Consider the following 21,018-nt stretch of genomic DNA (forward strand, 5'->3'; position numbering starts at 1 on the left):
ATAAACTAAAAGACTAGACGAGAGAAGAGAAAGTGGTACAGTCAGTTGGGGCATTAAGGCCACTGTGGACTCAGGGCATGCCATTTTTTTGAAGGGCACGAGGCCAAACTGAGGGGCAACGATGGCCATGGCCTTCGTGGCCTCCTGCCTTGGTTCCTATATTGTACATACCAAAATGTTGCTGCTTGATTGACAAATACACCCCTCTTGATCCTTGAATTTTTGACTCACTAGGTTAGGAGAGGATGCCACCCACTGTATTTGAGTGTGTTAGTCAGAAGCAGGCCTTTGTTTGAACGTCACATGGATACTACCTGTTTTGAGGTGGCTGGGTTGAGTAAATGTATTCCTTTGCTTTGACATTTCTGTAATACAACGTGTATGTGTTTAGAGTTTAATTAGTTTATTTAGATTGCTTAATAAGGAGAGCACTTAAACTCTCTCTCTCTCTCTCTCTCTCTCTCTCTCTCTCTCTCTCTCTCTCTCTCTCTCTCTCTCTCTCTCTCTCTCTCCAGAATCTGTGAGGTTGGTGGATGGGACTTTGTGTTCAGGCAGAGTGGAGGTGAAGTCTGATCAGTCGTGGGTCTCAGTGTGTGAAGGTGACTTTGACCAGCAGGATGCAGAGGTGGTCTGTAGGGAGTTTGGCTGTGGGGTTCCAGCAGTCCTCCAGGGGGCGCTCTATGGAGAATCAACGGCTCCAATGTGGACCGAAGAGTTCCAGTGTGAAGGCAGTGAGTCTGTTCTCCTGGACTGCAGAACATCAACCTCAACTATAAACACCTGCTCACCTGACAAGGCTGTTGGACTCACATGCTCAGGTAATAATTGTAATTGTAATAGCAATAGTAGTACCAGTAATTATAATACTAGAAAAGGGGTGCTCCTCAGAGCGCAGGTCTTCACCAGGCTGGGTGGCCTACTCAGAGCTGTACCAGGGCTGGCCACAATTCTTTGAAGTTTCAGGCTAGGACTATACAACTCAATGTGTGATTAAAATTTGAGGCCAGTTATGTGGAATCTTTTTTTTTTTTTGCAAAATGGGCCCCTCCTGCAAACTTTGGAAGCCAATCGCATCTGATTAGAATGGGGTAAAAAAGACTGAAACATCTTGATCACGTCACTCCAGAAATAATTTTGATCGAATGACCTGATTTAAGAGTTATAGGCCAAAACATGAAGCGGCCTGTTTTAGCGACATCATGAGGCCTATTTGAAACATTTGGGGTGGAGGTTCTTCCTTTGTCCGCTGGGAGTGTGCGTGCAAAGTTTCACGCCAATAGGTAGAGTGGTGCCTCTAATTTGCTGCTCACAGACTTACAGAAAAGACAAACAGACGGACATACGCAATATATTTGTCTCCCAAAGTTCTTTATGAAACAAGATAGGAGGACAAACAAACTGGTCTTTTGTTTGGATTATTATTTCATAATGAAAGTAATATTACTTTGTAACTACTTATTCTGTTGTCACTACAGAACCTGATGTCAGGTTGGCGGGAGGAACCAGTAAGTGTACTGGCATACTGGAGGCGAAACACCAGGAAAAGTGGAGACCAGTGGTCGTTTGGTCTGACTGGACCCTGAACTCATCATCTGTAGTGTGTAGAGAGCTGGACTGTGGCCCTGCTATTTCAATAGAAAGGAGTTCTGGTTCTAAACGTCAGCGTGTATGGTGGATTAGATCTCCCTGTGTTGGGTCAGAGTCTTCACTGAAGGATTGTGGAACAAAGAGGACTAGATATTCCACTGACATACTGAAAGTGACCTGTTCAGGTAACTTCAACAATGATAGGAGTCTTTACAGTCTCTTATTATAAAACTGCAGTCAAGTGAAATGTGATTTCCCCCCTCTCTCTCTTCAGAGTCTGTGAGGTTGGTGAATGGGACTGGTTTGTGTTCAGGCAGAGTGGAGGTGAAGTCTAATCAGTCCTGGGTCTCAGTGTGTGAAGGTGATTTTGACCAGCAGGATGCAGAGGTGGTCTGTAGGGAGATGGGTTGTGGGGCTCCTTTATTCCACCAGGGGGCACTCTATGGAGAATCAAAGTCACCTGTGTGGACCAAAGAATTCCTGTGTCAAGGCAACGAGTCTGTTCTCCTGGAATGTGAAACCTCAAACTCAACTAGTACTAATAGTTGCTCATTTAACATGACTGTTGGACAAAGCAACGAGTCTGTTCTCCTGGACTGGGAAGCCTCAGAATCAGCTAGAAACACCTGCTCACCTGTCAAGGCTGTTGGACTAACCTGCTTAGGTAATAATAATACAAAATAATAGTAATAAGTATTATTAATCATCATCATCATCATCATCATAAACAACTGATGGGATAAATGATATAAAGTATTGAATTAAGACATACATACAATGAGGCAAAAAAGACAAACAATGGTAAAACATAGGTGATGAGAATATAATGTTAAATAAAAAAGGCTGTAACCTAACCTTAAAAGATGACACTAATAACCTTAGACATGAAAAGAAGGTAAAAGACAGAAACTAATTTTATAATGAAACCACGGCCACGTCACTCTGACTCAGACATAACCATAAACCAAGCTGATATGCCCATATATAGGCATTTCACTATGACTCAGCCACTACCATAAACAAACCTGATAGGCCCTTAGAGACCCGTTTGTCCAGAGCCACAGACCTTTGGCCGATATGACCAAAATGGTCATGTGCATATATGGGACATCGGAAAGGACTCGAGGGAGTGCGGTGCTCGCTGCCGAGTCGTTCGGATATGCGGTTGTCCAGAACCGCCGATCCGACGATATGTCCATGTATGGGAAATTTTGGATATCCAGTTGTCCAGAACCACTGATCCAACCAATATGTACTTATATGGGCACATACTAATGACGTCAGGTGCAACGTGCAACATAGGTGTGGGAGCAGCGTAGTGGCCCGAACTCTAGACGTGAGATCCGCGTAGCGGCCCGAACCTCTTGTATATATAAATGACATACTTGCTTATCTCTGCACAGAGTCTAATGATGTCAGGCTGGTGGGAGGAACCAGTAACTGTACTGGTAGTCTGGAGATGAAACACCAGGGAGACTGGAGACCAGTGGATGGTTGGTTTAACTGGAACCATAAGTCATCATCTTTAGTGTGTAGACAGCTGGACTGTGGCTCTGCTGTTTCTATAGAAAGGAGTTCTGGCTCTATGGAACAACATATGTGGATGTTTTCATATGTCTTTTTGGGGTCTGAGTCTTTGCTGAGGGAGTCTGGAACAATGGAGTCAGTTTTTTCCAAAGCCAGACTGAAGGTGATCTGTTCAGGTAACACAAACAATGAGTTCAGTCAATCAATCAATCAATCAATCTGTCTGTCTGTCTGTCTGTCTGTCTGTCTGTCTGTCTGTCTGTCTGTCTGTCTGTCTGTCTGTCTGTCTGTCTGTCTGTCTGTCTGTCTGTCTGTCTGTCTGTCTGTCTGTCTGTCTGTCTGTCTGTCTGTCTGTCTGTCTGTCTGTCTGTCTGTCTGTCTGTCCGTCCGTCCGTCCGTCCGTCCGTCCGTCTGTCCGTCTGTCCTTTTTGCACCTGTAATCGCTTTCTCCCTCTGTCTCTCACTCTCTCTCTCTCTCCCTGTCTCCCCTCCCCCCCCCTCTCTCTCTCTCTCTCTCTCTCTCTCTCTCTCTCTCTCTCTCTCTCTCTCTCTCTCTCTCTCTCTCCCTCTCTCTCTCTCCAGAGTCTGTGAGGTTGGTGAATGGGACTAGTTTGTGTTCAGGCAGAGTGGAGGTGAAGTCTAATCAGTCGTGGGTCTCAGTGTGTGAAGATGACTTTGATCAGCAGGATGCAGAGGTGGTATGTAGGCAGCTTGACTGTGGGGTTCCATCAGTCCTCCAGGGGGCGCTCTATGAAGAAGTGATAGCTCCAATGTGGACCAAAGAGTTCCGGTGTCAAGGCAACGAGTCTGTTCTGCTGGAATGTGAAACTTCCAACTCAACTAGTACTAATACTTGCTCACTTAACAAGACTGTTGGACTCACCTGCTCAGGTAATAATAATAATAATAATAACTAGAAAATGTGCTCCTCGGAGCACAAGTCTCCGCCAGCAGACTATAGCAATTATATTATCATATTTCTTCTACTTTTTCTTCCAGAGATTGTAGCAATCTTTGCTGTGTCATATTGTCAGCATTCATGGCTAGTCTTCGTCTTTTGTCATTTAGCGATTTTTTGTCTCTGATTAATTTCATTCTTTCTTTATGATTCTTAGCTCTGTTTAATTGAAGCAATGCTCTGTTTACATTGAAGCAATCTATCATATGGGAGTCGTCATAATTGACTGGTTTGTTCAAATACTTGTCTGTCTTCTTCATCTTCATTGTCTTGAACAGTTTCAGCAGTTGATTGGTGTGTTTGATCAGCTTTGGCCTTCTGCGCCTTTGTTTGACCAATGTTAGGTGTTCTCAGAGGGACACACACACGCACGGACGGGTGATTTGGACTAGAAGATACTGTTCCAATCAAGACTGATTGATCCTGTCTTACCTCGCTTCAAAAACGTAAACGTTTTTTTTGAAGTGACACACCTATTTATAGAATTGTATTTCGTCATGCATTCCTCTAGCCAATCAAAGGCATTGGTGTCAACATATTAATACGTATTAAGATTTCGGTCTTGTTGTGGGATCAATTCAACTCTAGTCCTCTTCTGTGTTACTGTTGTAGATGAGTATGCTTTCTTAGCTTTGGCCTTCTGCGCCTTTGCTTGACCAACGCACAGACGGGTGATTTGGACTAGAAGATACTGTTCCAATCAAGACTGATTGATCCTGTCTTACCTCGCTTCAAAAACGTAAACGGCTTTTTGAAGTGACACACCTTTTTATTATAGGATTGTATTTCGCCATGCGTCCCTCTAGCCAATCAGAGACATTGATGTCAACATATTGACACGTATTAAGAGTTCGGCTTTGTTGTGGGATCATTTCAACTCTAGTCCTCTTCTACGTTACAATTGTAGATGAGTATGCTTTCTTAGCTTTGGCTAATGTTGACCAATGTTAGGTGTTCTCAGAGGGAAACACACACGCACAGACGGGTGACTTGGACTTACTGAAGGTACTGTTCCAATCAAGTCTGATTGATCCTGTTTTACCTCACTTCAAAAAGTAGGTGCGTTTTGAAGTGACACACCTATTTATAGAATTTTATTTCGTCACGCGTCCCTCTAGCCAATCAGAGGCATTGGTGTCAACAAATTGACACGTGTCACGTGGAGCTTGCCCAATGTTAGCTTGGCTAACAATGTTTGCTCACACAAAGCGAAAACATATTCTCCACCTTCGGCGGAGACAATAATAATAATAATAATAATAATAATAATAATAATAATAATAATAATAATAGCAATACACTTTATTTGTGGAGAGATGTATTTAAGTTCTTTCCAAAAAAAGATAAATAAAATATTGCAACAAATGATAAAAATCAAATTAAACAAATAGAAAATATGGCATAAAAGGTGATAAACTAGCATAAAACTACCAATTAACTAAAAACCCAAACTATCAACCTTTGGGGACAGAGCCTTCCATGTGGAACTATTGTCCAAACAAACCAAACAACTTAGAGAGGAGAGAGGCTAACTGCTAAGGTATATCTTTATAAGTTAGCTGCCACATCAGTTGTCACCCACCCTAACTCCGCAGATCCCAGAAAACAATGGGACATTGGTCCGGAGGCTCATGGCTGGCACTTCTTATAGGCCAATATCATCTTTTTTGTATATTTGTTTTTAATGGTGAGATAGTTTTTCGATCACTCATTTTGCATGTCACACCATGTGGGTCAGTTAACCTGGTTGGAGTGGGCACTCTGATGGTAGTTTGTCAGGGCAGGCCTCCTACTCTGAGGTACAATATGTAGGGTGACGTTGATTACAAGCACATCATACATTTTGGTTAACTTTCATTGAGGTTCTGTTGTTATATTGACTAAGTCTTGAGCTCGGCAAGGGCAATTTCCAAAGCTGTAGGCAAAATTAAAATATGTATACATCTGTCATGATTTAAAATATGACACTGACTTTGCTGGCCTGGTCTAAAAATGTAAAAGCCATACTACACTTTTTCACAATTCTTATTTTATATAATGCTACTTTTTATTGCTCACTCTCCTGTGTCTGTACAGGGCCTGGTGATGTCAGGTTGGTAGGAGGAGCCAGTAACTGTACTGGTACACTGGAGATGAAACACCAGGGAGAATGGAGATCAGTGGTTGGTTGGTTTGACTGGAACTATAATTCTTCAGCTGTAGTGTGTAGACAGCTGGACTGTGGCTCTGCTGTTTCAACAGGAAAGAGTTCTGGTTCTACAGATCAACCTGTATGGAGGATGAGATCTCCCTGTGTTGGGGCTGAGTCTTCACTGAGGGAGTGTGGCATAAAGGAGTCTGCTACTTCTACTGTCAGACTGGAGGTGATCTGTTCAGGTAATACAAACAAATACTTCACAACAATGACTGTAAATCTGTGTGTGTGTGTGTGTGTGTGTGTGTGTGTGTGTGTGTGTGTGTGTGTGTGTGTGTGTGTGTGTGTGTGTGTGTGTGTGTGTGTGTGTGTGTGTGTGTGTGTGTGTGTGTGTGTTTGTGTGCGTGCGTGTGTGTGTGTGCGTGTGTGTGTGTGTGTGTGTGTATGCGTGTGCGTGCGTGTTTTCTGTTTGTTTCTAATAATGTTCCTTGTTAAAATGTCATGTTTTGCATGAAGTACCTTTGATAGAATTTAGAACTCTCTCTCTCTCCCTCTCTCTCTCTCTCTCTCTCTCTCTCTCTCTCTCTCTCTCTCTCTCTCTCTCTCTTTCTCTCTCTGTCTCCAGAGTCGGTGAGGTTGGTGAATGGGACTAGTTTGTGTTCAGGCAGAGTAGAGGTAAAGTTGAATCAGTCGTGGGTCTCTGTGGGTGAAGGTGACTTTGACCAGCAGGATGCAGAGGTGGTCTGTAGGGAGATGGGTTGTGGGGCTCCTTTATTCCACCAGGGGGCACTCTATGGAGAAGCAAAGTATCCTGTGTGGACCAAAGAGTTCCAGTGTCAAGGCAACGAGTCTGCTCTCCTGGAATGTGAAACCTCAAACTCAACTAGTACTAATAGTCGCTCACTTAACATGACTGTTGGAATAAGCAACGAGTATGTTCTCCTGGAATGTGAAACCTCAAACTCAACTAGTACTAATAGTCGCTCACTTAACATGACTGTTGGACAAGGCAACGAGTCTGTTCTACTGGAATGTGAAACCTCAAACTCAATTAGTACTAATAGTTGCTCACTTAATATGACTTTAGTACAAGGCAACAGGTCTGTTCTCCTGGAACGTGAAACCTCCAACTCAACTAGTAGTTGCTCACTTAACATGACTGTTGAACAAGACAACAAGTCTGTTTTCCTGGAATGTGAAATCTCAAACTCAATTTGTACTAATAGTTGCTCACTTAAAATGACTGTTGGAAAAGGCAACAAGTCTGTTCTCCTGGACTGTGAAGCCTCAGAATCAGCTAGAAACACCTGCTCACCTGTCAAGGCTGTTGGCCTCACCTGCTTAGGTAATAATAATAATGATCATCATTATCATTGATCATTATCATCATAAACATATGTACAGTGTTTTTCCAATCAGGGGAACGTAGTGCTTTACAAACCAAGATTTAACAAATTACAGGAACATATGGCACAAAATAGAATAAAATATATATGATACAAATGTTTAGAATTGGGGGGGGGAAAATGATTTTTATCCTGGACAAATAGCCCCCCTACACTGTAGGGTTTTTTTGTTTTTTTTTGTAATATTAGTTTTCCTTTTTTTGTTTTTTTTGGTACTGTTTATTCTCTTGTACAGAGCCTAATGATATCAGGTTGGTGGGACGAACCAGTAACTGTACTGGTAGACTGGCGATGAAACACCAGGGAGACTGGAGACCAGTGGATGTTACGCCTGACTGGAACATGAACTCATCATCTGTAGTGTGTAGACAATTAGACTGTGGATCTGTTGTTTTATCAGCAAGGAGTTCTAGTTCTACGCTTCAACTTACATGGGGTATTACATCTCCCTGTGTTGGGTCTGAGTCTTCACTGAGGGAGTGTGGAACAAAGGAGGGTGGAACTTCCAGCTACAGCCTGGAGGTGATCTGTTCAGGTGACTTCAACAATAACAGTAATCTATACAGTGTCCTATCTCATCTTTGTCCGTCCGTCTGTTTTGTAATGTTTTTGTGTGTGTATGTTTGTCTGTTGTGTAATGCTATTTCTTATCTTTACTGCTGTTTTTTCAGTGTGTGTGTGTGTGTGTGTGTGTGTGTGTGTGTGTGTGTGTGTGTGTGTGTGTGTGTGTGTGTGTGTGTGTGTGTGTGTGCGCATGTGCGTGTGCGTGTGCGTGAAAGTGTGTGTTCTTAACACATTGACTGCCAATCGCGTAGATCTACGCGAACCGATTTAAAGCCGCCACGTGCCAATCGCGTAGACCTAGGCGAAGTGGTGTTTTTTTGAAATTTCTCGAAATGAACAAAAAGTTCACTTTCTGAAATTTTTGATCCACTTCCGTTTCCGGTAGCACCACCGGAAACGGAATTATTCGGATTCCGTTTTTTTCGATCGTATCCGCTTCCTGTCTGGGATCCGGTTTTAAAGTCGATTATCTCGGTTGTTGTTTTTCCCCTCGCTGATCACTGTCTAGCGTTCACCGCTGTAGCTTCAAGATGGCGGATCGTAAGGGGACGCAGACTTCACTGCTCGTTTCACACAGATCCCCTGTGTGTTTAGAACCAAATGAATGCGCACTTTTAACGTTTTTAGCGAGGTCTGTGGCGACATGAAAAAAACAAAAAAACAACAATAAAACGTTGGTACTGGCGAGTACATTATGATATTAAACTCTGGCATGGAATGTGTTAATAAATGCTCTTTGTTGAAAATTCTTGTTATTGTCCGTTTTACTACCTTTAATAATATACTTTTGAAAAGTCTCTCTCTCTCTCTCTCTCTCTCTCTCTCTCTCTCTCTCTCTCTCTCTCTCTCTCTCTTTCTCTCTCTTTCTCTCTCTCCAGAGTCTGTGAGGTTGGTGAATGGGACTAGTTTGTGTTCAGGCAGAGTGGAGGTGAAGTCTGATCAGTCGTGGGTCTCAGTGTGTGAAGGTGACTTTGACCAGCAGGATGCAGAGGTGGTCTGTAGGGAGCTTGACTGTGGGGTTCCATCAGTCCTCCAGCTCTATGGAGAAGTGTCAGCTGCAATGTGGTCCAAACAGTTCCAGTGTAAAGGCAACGAGTCTGTTCTGCTGGACTGTGAAACCTCAAACTCAACTACAAACGCTTGCTCACTTAACAGCACTGTTGGGCTCACCTGCTCAGGTAATAATAGTAGTAATGAACTTTAACTGTACAACAAAATATACAGGGCAACATAGTGTTTTACAAAACAATATACACATCTCCAGCTCTTTAGGAAACAGAAAATAAATGTTCAGGTCGAGATCCTCATTTATGTAATCCAATAGAGATTGAGAACACATACATCTTGTATGTGGAGGATAAACAAAGTATAAACAAGTTAAATTGGAAGTAGACTGAGAGAACGAGCCCAATCGATGGTCTTTAAGGGCGGATCCAAACTCAGCCGCACGGATTCGTGCGGGGCTTCCTATTGCTTCACCAATCTATGTCCCCGCCTCCCCTCCCCTCCCCTCCCCCCCCGGCCTGTGCACGGAGCACGCTGACGTCACCAAATTTAGAGCGACGCCCCTCTGCACTCTGATTGGTTAGGAGATAACAAGGTCCTAAGACCATCGTTCCTGCATGGCTCCCCCAGGCTTTTTTTCTTTTGTAACAACAAAAAAAAGCATGGGTTTCCGAGGCTAAATTGGAAGTGATGACAGTACAACATGTATGCTGATAAATGGGGTTGCTCTCCTGATTGGACACCATTTTTGACGCATTTGAAAATGTATTTTTGCTAGAGAGATGGGGAGACCCATACTGAACACTCTGTGGCAATAATTACAATCCGAACAGAGCTTTCACTTTCACTATAATTTACAGCAACCTTTATGTAATATTACTTCATCACTGTTTAATCACTTGTCTCATACAGATTATCTCAGGCTGGTGGGAGGAACCAGTAAGTGTAACGGTACACTGGAGGTGAAACACCAGGGAGAGTGGAGACCAGTGGATGTTTATGACTGGGCCGTGAGCTCATCATCTGTAGTGTGTAGAAAGCTGGACTGTGGCTCTGTTGTTTCAACCGAGATAAGTTACAGTTCTACGTTTCAGCCTGTATGGTGGATTACATCATCCTGTGTTGAGTCTCAGTCTTCACTGTGGGAGTGTGGAAAAAATAAGTCTGATACTTCTCCTGACAGACTTGAGGTGATCTGTTCAGGTAATTACTTCATCAGTGACTGTAGTATACAGTAGGCCTACAGTTGTCTCTGTGGTAAACAGGCCAGGTGCCAGGATGAATTGATTGAGAGTGCGGTTGAAAATGGCGAGGGGGAAAATCACTTTTATATGAGGCAAAAATTATCATTCTGCTATTCCTATTCATTGATTTAACAACGCTAGAGCCTTTGAAAGGCTAAATAACAACACAAGAAAGACTAGTACATTTAAATGACAGCAGTGAAGAAGCTATGAAGCTTGACCTTGTTGATTTAAGTACTGTCGTGTATTTTAGGCAGTAAACTACGGGTTACCAGGCTGGTTGTAATAAAGTAGAGGAGAAGAAGACGTCCGGACCAGGTTCCATGTTCATTCATTTATTCAGCAACAAACAGCATCATAGCAACTTCCAGGGGCAGAGCCCCTTCCCTCAGCCCTTCGGCCTCATGCAGGACTGCAACCAGTACTGAGTTACATTTTCATTTCACCTTTTAAACTGTAGGTTCACATTACAATTCAGGCGGGTGGGTGGGGGTCAGTGAGAGCCCCCACCTAAGTCCTTTGAACATTGGCAAATGGTACTGTCTCTCTAGCTGCTTCCGGCATCCTGCTCAAGGTGTGACCAGGATGAGAAGACAAAGGCAATGTAAATTGTACTTCACAGCTATGCAGAGTGTCCCTGATTACCTATGTAAACGCCATGCTGGGTCACAACACACCCATGATTCTTCTAACTATAGTATCATTGTCTCCGCCAGAGGTGGAGAGTATGTTTTCGTTCCCGTCCCGCTGTGTCCCCCCCCCCCCCTAGCCAAGCTAACATTGGTCAAGCTTCACGTGACACGTGACAATATGTTGTCACCAATGCTTTTGATTGGCTAGCGAGACGCATGACGAAATAAAATCCTATAAATAGGTGTGTCACTTCAAAAAACAATTTATGTTTTTTGAAGTGAGGTAACATTGGTCAAGCTAACGGGATCAAGCTAACATTGGTCAAGTGACACGTGACAATATGTAATATAAATAGGTAAGACAGGATTAATCTGGAACAGTACTGGCGGAGACCTGTGCTCCGAGGAGCACATTCTCCAGTTCCTATATGATTTTACTTGCATACTGTTCATAACTATAAGCCATACGGCTAATATACCACAGTACACAAAATTCTCATTTCTTTTTTTGGGCGGTGAAACCGCCCCTATAAGTGAGATTTGGAAAAATGTACAAATATCTTGGGCAGTGAAACCGGCCCTAAAAGTGAGGTTTGGAAATTTGTACAATTATCCTGCGCTGTGATTGGCCAATCACAATCTATTCAGGACTGTGATTGGCCAGTGTCACATGACACATGTGCATAGCCCTATATAAGCAACCATAACTTGAAAAAAAACAAATTATTGTTTTTTTTCAAGTTATGGTTTTGTCCATCATAAAGTGTGTTTTACAAAAGATAAATGTATTTATCTTTTGTACATGATTGATCGACTCCATTCAGTATTGTGATTAGCTAGCAAGACACATGCTGACACTAAGTGGCTCTTTCAGATCAAAGCATATATATTGGTTGACTCCATTCAGTATTGTGGTTAGCTAGGAAGACACCGCCCACTTCACACAGGGTGTGATTTTTTATTATTATTCTCTTTATTCACATTTTTCAAGATGTTTTTACAACATACAACCACTCAGACAGTAGGCTACATACAAAAAAAAACACACCCTGTGTGAAGTGGGCGGTGTCTTGCTAGCTAATCACAATACTGAATGGAGTCAACCAATCATGTACAAAAAATAAATACATTTATTGAAACACTCTTTATGATGGACGAATCCATAACTTGAAAAAAAACAAATTTATGTTTTTTTTCAAGTTATGGTTTCTTATATAGGGCTATGCACATGTGTCATGTGACACTGGCCAATCACAGTCCTGAATAGATTGTGATTGGCCAATCACAGCGCAGGATAATTGTACAAATTTCCTAACTTCACTTTTAGGGGCGGTTTCACTGCCCAAGATATTTGTACATTTTTCCAAATCTCACTTATAGGGGCGGTTTCACCGCCCAATAAGACAAAACACAATTTTGAAAAGTATCTCTCTCTCTCTCTCTCTCTCTCTCTCTCTCTCTCTCTCTCTCCAGAGTCTGTGAGGTTGGTGAATGGGACTAGTGTGTGTTCAGGCAGAGTGGAGGTGAAGTATAATCAGTCGTGGGTCTCAGTGTGTGAAGGTGACTTTGACCAGCAGGATGCAGAGGTGGTCTGTAGGGAGCTTGGCTGTGGGGCTCCTTCAGTCCTCTATGTAGAATCATCGGCTCCAATGTGGACTAAAGAGTTCCAGTGTGAAGGCAACAAGTCTGTTCTGCTGGACTGTGAAACCTCAAACTCAACTAGAAACACCTGCCCACTTAACACGACTGTTGGACTCACCTGTTCAGGTAATAATAGTAATAATGAACTTTAACTGTAAGCACTTTTCTATACAGGGCAACATAGTGTTTTACAAAACAATATAAACATCGCTCCAGCTCTTTAGTAAACAGAAAATGCATATACGGTTTAGATATATATTTCATCTGGTATGTGGAGGATTAGCCTCGATCTCCAGGCTTTTATTGCTTAGTTTTGCTAAAAAATAAAAGCCTGGCCCAACTATAGCCTGTACTGGGTATGAGGAAGTGTTTCATTTCCCAACCAACCAGAGTGCAGTGGGCGTCGCTCGTAATGTTGTGTTAACGGGGCGGGGGTTGACGGACAGATCGGTGAACCAATGGGATCAGACGCCGTCTCTCGCCGGCTCTATACACACGCCCCTTTATACACGAAATCAGGAGGGTTGCAGCAGGCTAGTGGAGGATAAACAAGGACAAACAAGTGAAACGGGATAAACAGGTTACATTGGAAGTGATGACACGAAGGGCAGGGGCATAGCATCTCTACAACATGCGGTCCAACTTTATGCATTAGTTGTGCCTCTGGGCAGTGTGTTTTTGGATTGGTTTTTCTATTAAAGAGGTTGTGTGCAATAAAGATGCCCCTCAACATGCAATTCCAATTTAAGGTTGATTGATGTTGCTTTCAAGATATAATATGCCGTTTCTTGTAAGAAATAGGCCACAAACTTCAGGCAATCAAATCAAATCAAATTAAAACAAACAGAATACATACAATAATGCAGGAGATGAGCAATAAAAGATAACATTTGTAGGAGTAATAGCCTAAAAACAGTTTTAAAAAAATTGGCATCCTGGTAGCGCTATAACAGGCCAATGTGAAGTTTCACAGCAATCAGACGTTGCATTCATGATTTGTTCAAATGTGTTCATTTTGTTCAAAACGAGCCACTCCAGCAATGATTTTATGCCAATCTTAGCCAATCAGGATGGAATATGAATAAGTCACATGACTATAGAGATAATGTGTACCGATTTGCGTTTGGACAAAATTATTTAAAATTTTTTTTTACAAAAATCAGCCTCCTGGTGATGCTATAACAGGCAAATGTGAAAATTTGGGGGAGAGGTTCTGCTCTGGCCTCCAGGGAATGTGTGTGCACAGTTTAACGCCGATCAGTCCAACAGTGCCAGATATTAGCACGGATGGACGGACGGACGGACAGGGGGCAAAATATAGTCTCGGCCACGCCTTCGGCCTGGCGGAGACAATAAAAAGGCGTGAAAATGAAAGCAGTTGTTCAGACATGAGTTATATGACATAGACTTTGCTAGCCTAAGATAAAAAATAGAAAAAGCTATTTCATTTCCACCCATATGGGGGTCCACAAATGCTACAAATCACACTGTTTGTTGCAGAAACATATTTTTTTTTCTTCACCAAATTAGACACTAATGCTCTCGTGCATCATGTGACAATGACCGTCAAACAGGATTTTCATACTCCATACCACATATGCATGTCATTTTTATTGAGGTATCTAAACAGCACTGTCATTTCTGGCTCTGCAGTATCGTGATAATTGGTTGATAGGCTGTGAATGATTGACAGTCTTGCAAAAACAGCCCGTTGGAGAGAAACGTACTCTGTGCTCTTTAGATACCTCAATAATATAGTGTGCACTTCGAAAAAACAATGTGTTATATGTCTTCTTTTATTACTGAATATTTTAGGGCTCAATTGTTCAGAAATAGTGTTTATTCATAAGCTGGTCCACCTGGCTTGAATCTGCCATGTGGAATTGTTGGATTGAGAAAATGATGTACGTAGATGACCATACCTTCTTTTATAAAATACCTTGGTGTCACACTGACACAGCCCTAGATAGGCAACTCGTTCTGGCGGAGATCCATGTTGGGAGGAATTCCGAGAAGTATATTTTTCAATGTTTCTTATTGCTCACACTCTTGTCTCTGTGCAGAGCCTGATGATGTCAGGTTGGTGGGAGGAACCAGTAACTGTACCGGTACACCAGAGGTGAAACACCAGGGAGTGTGGAGACCAGTGATTAGCTGGTCTAGGTTGAACCTGAAGTCATCATCTGTTGTGTGTAGACAGCTGGACTGCGGCCCTGCTCTTTCAATAAAAAGGAGTCGTGGTACATTTCAACCTGTATGGAGGATGAGATCTCCCTGTATTGGGTATGAGTCTTCACTGAGGGAGTGTGGAACAAAGGAGACTGGTCATTCCTCCAATTACAGAAATGAGCTTATCTGTTCAGGTAACACAAATGATGACACAAATGAAACTTCTATCTATCTATCTATCTATCTATCTATCTATCTATCTATCTATCTATCTATCTATCTATCTATCTATCTATCTATCTATCTATCTATCTATCTATCTATCTATCTATCCATCCATCCATCCATCCATCCATCCATCCATCCATCCATCCATCCATCCATCCATCCATCCATCCATCCATCCATCCCTCCCTCCCTCCCTCCCTCCCTCCATCCATCTACTGTCCATCCGTCCGCCCGTTGCATGTTCCTGTCCGTTTTGCACCTGTAATCTAAATATTGTTTTTTCTCTCTCTCTCTCTCTCTCTCTCTCTCTCTCTCTCTCTCTCTCTCTCTCTCTCTCTCTCTCTCTCTCTCTCTCTCTCTCTCTCTCTCTATCTCCCTCTCTCTCCAGAGTCTGTGAGGTTGGTGAATGGGACTAGTTTGTGTTCAGGCAGATTGGAGGTGAAGTCTAATCAGTCGTGGGTCTCAGTGTGTGAAGGTGACTTTGACCAGCAGGATGCAGAGGTGGTCTGTAGGGAGCTTGGCTGTGCGGCTCCTTCAGTCCTCGGGGGCGCTCTATGGAGAAGCGATGGCTCCAATACGGGCCCAAGCGTTCCAGTGTGAAGGCAACGAGTCTGTTCTCCAGGACTGTGGAACCTCAAACTCAACTAGAAACACCTGCTCACCTGTCAAGGCTGTTGGACTCACCTGCTCAGGTAATAATACCAAATATTCGATTGTTTCTGATCAATAATGAGACATACAGGTTGCCATAGCACTTGCCCTGTTTGCCTTGCCTACTGTTTAGACTGATGATAAGTTCTTGGTTTACCTATGATCCAACAGTATATTACTATCTCTATGCCTTTGATGTATTACCTCGTATTTACCTTGCTTACTGTAAGTCACCCTGGATTAAGAGTGTCTGCTAAATGCTTAAATTGTAAATTGTACTTAATTAGTTTGAAATTCCAATTTATAATTGCAAAATATAAGGAACAAAAAGGATTCACTGTCAGTGGTGGTGTACTTGCATTGCTCGCACCAGTTTGCGTTTGCTAGACATGTCTGGCAGAAACCCAATGTCTCTTGTGTCTGTACAGAGCCTAAGGATGTCAGGCTGGTGGGAGGAACCAGTCCCTGTATTGGTATGCTGGAGATGAAACACCAGGGGGGATGGAGACCGGTGGATGGTTGGCACAGGAACGTGACCTCATCAGCTATAGTCTGTAGACAGCTGGACTGTGGTTTTAATGTTTCAACATAACGGAGTAATGTTTCTACATATCAACCTGTGTGGTTGATTGAATCTTACTGTGCTGGGTCTGAGAATTCACTGAGTGAGTGTGCAAGAATTGTGTCTGAGAATTCCATGGGCAGGCTGGAGGTGATCTGTTCAGGTAACAAACAATTACAGTAATCTTCACAGTGACTTATTTCACTATCTGTCTGTCTGTCTGTCTGTCTGTCTGTCTGTCTGTCTGTCTGTCTGTCTGTCTGTCTGTCTGTCTGTCTATTGTAAACAAAGATTATCTTTATACTATATACAGAATTTTTTTCACCTGTAGGGGTTGCTAATGCAGCAACAAAGATCACCCTCCCCAACATAGCTTCACTCCCACAAACACGGCCAGCTGTGGTTGTTGGAGCGCCCGGCCAAGCCGGAGGATTAAAACCTCAGTCTCCATGGTAGTAGGCAGGAATCCTACACCTGTGCCACCTGGATGCACCCTCTTGTCCCACTTTTGCACAGCCATTTATATAAATAATGTCTAGAATATCCAGCAATTTCTTTTCACAGGCGAGCTTATCAAAATGAGATTTTTTTGCAATTTGGAGACATATGTTGTGTGACAGTTTCACAGTGAAGAAAGTTTAGAAGGAAGTGCAGCTCTTTCTCAACCTGAACACAGTCTGTCCTCCCTGGACAGCTGATCTCAGGTCTGTCTGTGAAGTCCTGTTTGTATGACTGTGTTCACCTCCACTGTACGTTGTCAAGAATATCCCCAGTGTACTGTAGGATCCGGCACAGTGGTGTGAGGTAGTCACTGTACACTGTTTATTTAGAAGCAGTGTCCAGTATGATTTACTTTGATATTTTGCGTTTTGATCTCTAACTTGGTTAGTTGGTTTAATCTCATTGGCCACTCTGTTTAAGGCCCCGTTTACACGACAACGGTCTCTACAGAAAACGGCAAAATAAAGTATCAGATGTGCCGTCCGTTTACACGGGAACGGTGTTTGCGGGACTTGAATCCGCAACTAAGTGAAACCACCTTCCAGGGTGAAAATCTTTGACAACGCTCCATGTTCCGTCTTCATGTAAACGGAAGAAACGGCAAAGCGTGTGTCGTTGCCAGATGTTATGAGAGAAGTAAGCAGACAGTTCTATGAAAAAAAGCCCCAAAGAGGTGACTAGGCTACATTAGCACTTTAAACCTGTACATTGGCTATTTGAAAATAGACAATCTACAAGCTCACAGTGAGCTTGTAGATCTGCTATTTTCAAAAAGATCTTCAATTATATATATATATATATATATATATATATATATATATATATATATATATATATATATATATATATATATATATAAATATCAAATATTATTTCACTATTTCTTTTCAAGATCTTTTTGAAAATAGCAGATCTGCAAGCTCACTGTGAGCTTGTAGATCGGCTATTTTCACTAAATATATGTATTAATTCAGATGTGGTCTGCGAAGAAATACAATAATTTGAGATGCACATGTTTGAGGACTGATTAAACAATAATAAAATCAAAAATCAAACTACACTTTAAAAACAAGCCCAAAAACCCGCAACACGCAACAGCCAATATTTACAAGCAACTTCCACAGGAAAAACAAGCCCAAAGTCACTTATAATAAGCGGACATGGCAACCCACAGATCAGCTGCGCACACTACACCGTTTTCTATCACTGGTGCGTCACCGTCTAAAGGCAAAATAAAAAGTGAGAACGCAACGGCACTTTGACATTTTCACTAGAGAGTGTTATCGTCTAAACATGGCCTAAATAGCTGCTGTTTCATCAAGTCAACTCTTTCTTGTTACAGATCTGCTTTTTAAGTCAAACATCACTGTCTTCCCCTCCATAAACTGGGTTTCTGAGGGCCAGCAGCACAGGCTGCAGGTGTTGGAGGGTTCCAACTTCACCGTCCGCTGCTCCATCCAGCCACAGTACCCAGGAGGCTACTTCCACCTCACCTTCACTGGATCCAACACCACACACAACTACACCCAGCCAGCTGTCAGTCGCTCTGACAACTTCCTGTTTCCTGCAGCAGACCACACCCACCAAGAGAACTACAGCCAATACAACACGACACACAACCAGACCCAGCCAGCTGTCAATCACTCTGCCAACTTCCTGTTTGCCAACTTCCTGTTCCCTGCAGCAGACCCCACCCACCAAGGGAATTACAGCTGTATTTATCGCCTCTATGTTTTTGATCATGACTTCTCCTCTGAGAGCGAGCTCCTCTCTCTCACTGTCATAGGTAACCTGAATGAAATGAACGTATCAAATCACAATATGAAACTCAAACAGACAGACACAAAATACACATCAGTTCAGAAAGCTTAAAGGACCATTTCACCCATTCTTGATCCTCACTAATACTCATTATAAGATGCCACCATTTATGTCTACTCACTTTGTGTCTCTCAGATGAGGGCTGTGGACAGTACGTAAGTTAAACATGAATTAATTGGATGATATATCCAATGTGAGAGTGTGTGTGAAATATATCAATCTATCAACCAATAGCTCATACCATACAACAACGTTTTAGAAACAGGGACAAACCGCAACCATCAGTCTTTACAAGCACCTTCACAGAAAAAAAGGGCAATGTCGCTTACAATAAGCAGACATGAAAACCAATCATGACACGTTGCAAACCCTTTTTTACCAAACACGCCCCCTTTCCACAGCCACGCCCCCACCGTATATATATGAACAGAAGTGCACGCCCACAATTCAGTCTAAACACATCCCACAAATGGACAGGGTGTTTCTTAGAGAGTGTTACATACACTCTCAAAAACACGCCAAATGAATAACGCTAAAAGCTAGAGGCGTGTGTCTAGTGCGGTCCATTAAACATTCAACACTCGAACAACTGCACAAAACAACAGTGCAGCAAAAACAAGTAAACAACAAAGAAAATCAAAATATACAGATATAATTCATGGTAGAGACATAAAAGTCTCTCAGGGCACATTTTTTAAATTAATGCAAGAGCAATGGCTTCTATTTCAGCACACACATTTTACAGTAAAATACAGGGTGTACTGTAGTTTCTATTAGCTTAGCTTGGAATCCCCCAATCGATGATGTCATTTGTAGGCAGGTTTCTGAACTGTCCATAGCCCACCAATGAGACACAGCGAGTAAAAATAGGTGAAGTGCTCCTTTAAGGGTATAATATCAAATAAACGATGTCTTATTTGGAGCTGTTCCTTCCATGGTGTTCTTACTTATTTCTAACATATTTCTCTCACAGACCCTCGTCTGACATCTGACATCGTCAGAGTGACAGTCACAGTGGTGCTGCTGCTGCTGCTGTTGATGCTGTTTATCATAGTCTTCCGTCGTTTCTGGAGGGTAATTACACATCTTTATTCAATATAAGACAGGAATGTAAATGACACAGTTAAATCAGAGTTCAAGTGTACCTTCATAACGTGCCGAGCATTGCAGAGTCACCTTCAGTCGACTCAGCACCATCCGAGTTATGTCCTGATATGGACAGAATCGTAAATCATCTTCCCCCCTAGTCTCGGCACCTCCGAGACGTCATTTCGTCTTTCGACGGGGGCATACTGTAACATATATATTTGTGTGTGTGTGTGTGTGTGTGTGTGTGTGTGTGTGTGTGTGTGTGTGTGTGTGTGTGTGTGTGTGTGTGTGTGTGTGTGTGTGTGTGTGTGTGTGTGTGCGTGCGTGTGTGGACTGTTTTCATTTAAGACAGACATTTCTGGTCGAGTAAGTTAAAGTTGGGTGCTGCTGTGTTTCCCCAGGCCACCAGAGGGCAGAATGCAGGAGTGGAGGAGAACATTGAGTTGGTTTATTATAACATTGTTGGTTCTGGTGCTGCTGAAGCTGGAGCCAGTGAAGAAGAAGAATACCACCTGTATGAAGAGGTGGATCTCCAAAGAGGTGCTGAACCTGGACCCAGTGAAGAAGACGAAGAGGAAGAATACCACCTGTACACAGAGGTGGATGTCCAAGGAGTCCAGGAAACTCAGTTGTAACCTGTGAGGACCTCTACTCACATCCATCACATAACCACTGTTGCCAGGTCTGCTTATTATTAGCGACTTATTATAGCGACTTTGGGCTTGTTTTTCTGTAAAAGTTGATCGTAAATATTGGTAGTTGCGGGTTGCGTTTTTTTTGGAGGCTTGTTTCTAAAGTATAGTTGCTTATTTGGGGTTCGTTTCCTAATGTTGTTTAAACCATTTTCATGTCAAAGACCCCCCAAATGATTATGTATTTTTCCGCGGACCCAACTAAAATAATATATAAATATAGTACGCAAGGTGTACTTTTGGCTGAGGGGGCGGAGCCAAAAGTACACCTATGTCACTGATCACATGATCTCAATCAATTATCCAGTTCTAGGCAACATAGAAAGGGGGGGGGGGGGGACTTTTTTCTTATTTCCACAACAGCTCTAAGGTGTAAAGACAGAGTTCAATGTTGAGTGGTATTCCCCTTTAAGTCGCCATTGTTAGCATAGAAAACAATGGATTCACACTATCTGCTTGTAACTATTATGAGCTGCATGGACCACGTGACCAGTGCGAAACCTGTATGTGTTCTGCCCCCTCAATGACACAATTCCTATCTCAATTCGCTCTGGTTCTGTGTTTCTCCTGCATGCTGTACATAGATTTCTTTGTGTCTGGCAGTCTA

General features: G+C 42.6%; 2 protein-coding genes across 3 annotated transcripts; both read left to right on the top strand.

Annotated features, from left to right (window-relative positions):
• Positions 1-3,200: 3,200 nt before the first annotated feature.
• On the top strand, positions 3,201-8,151 carry LOC308099684 (CD5 antigen-like; the record flags this gene model as incomplete). The annotated part of the gene is made up of 6 exons (XM_080448418.1): positions 3,201-3,290; positions 3,697-4,005; positions 6,149-6,448; positions 6,832-7,551; positions 7,848-7,976; positions 8,078-8,151. The coding sequence occupies exons 1-6, from the start codon at positions 3,245-3,247 to the stop codon at positions 8,149-8,151; spliced, it is 1,578 nt and encodes a 525-aa protein (XP_080304544.1). The 5' UTR covers positions 3,201-3,244.
• A 745-nt stretch (positions 8,152-8,896) lies between these two features.
• Positions 8,897-20,715, top strand: LOC308098219 (uncharacterized protein). 2 transcript variants are annotated; one of them, XM_080446480.1, is made up of 8 exons: positions 10,108-10,384; positions 12,531-12,824; positions 14,762-15,061; positions 15,484-15,787; positions 16,175-16,471; positions 18,152-18,595; positions 19,604-19,704; positions 20,121-20,715. In XM_080446480.1, exons 5-8 carry the CDS (start codon positions 16,444-16,446, stop codon positions 20,352-20,354), a joined length of 807 nt encoding a protein of 268 aa, XP_080302606.1. In that variant the 5' UTR covers positions 10,108-10,384; positions 12,531-12,824; positions 14,762-15,061; positions 15,484-15,787; positions 16,175-16,443; the 3' UTR covers positions 20,355-20,715. The 2 variants fall into 2 exon arrangements, 1 of the variants encoding a protein (XP_080302606.1); XR_013934270.1 differs by lacking the exons at positions 18,152-18,595; positions 19,604-19,704; positions 20,121-20,715 and adding an exon at positions 8,897-9,354 and having other exon boundaries at positions 10,094-10,384; positions 16,175-16,544.
• Positions 20,716-21,018: the final 303 nt, after the last annotated feature.

Source organism: Gymnoscopelus braueri (genome assembly GCF_963280865.1).
Source record: "Gymnoscopelus braueri genome assembly, chromosome: 13".
NCBI lineage: Eukaryota > Metazoa > Chordata > Actinopteri > Myctophiformes > Myctophidae > Gymnoscopelus > Gymnoscopelus braueri.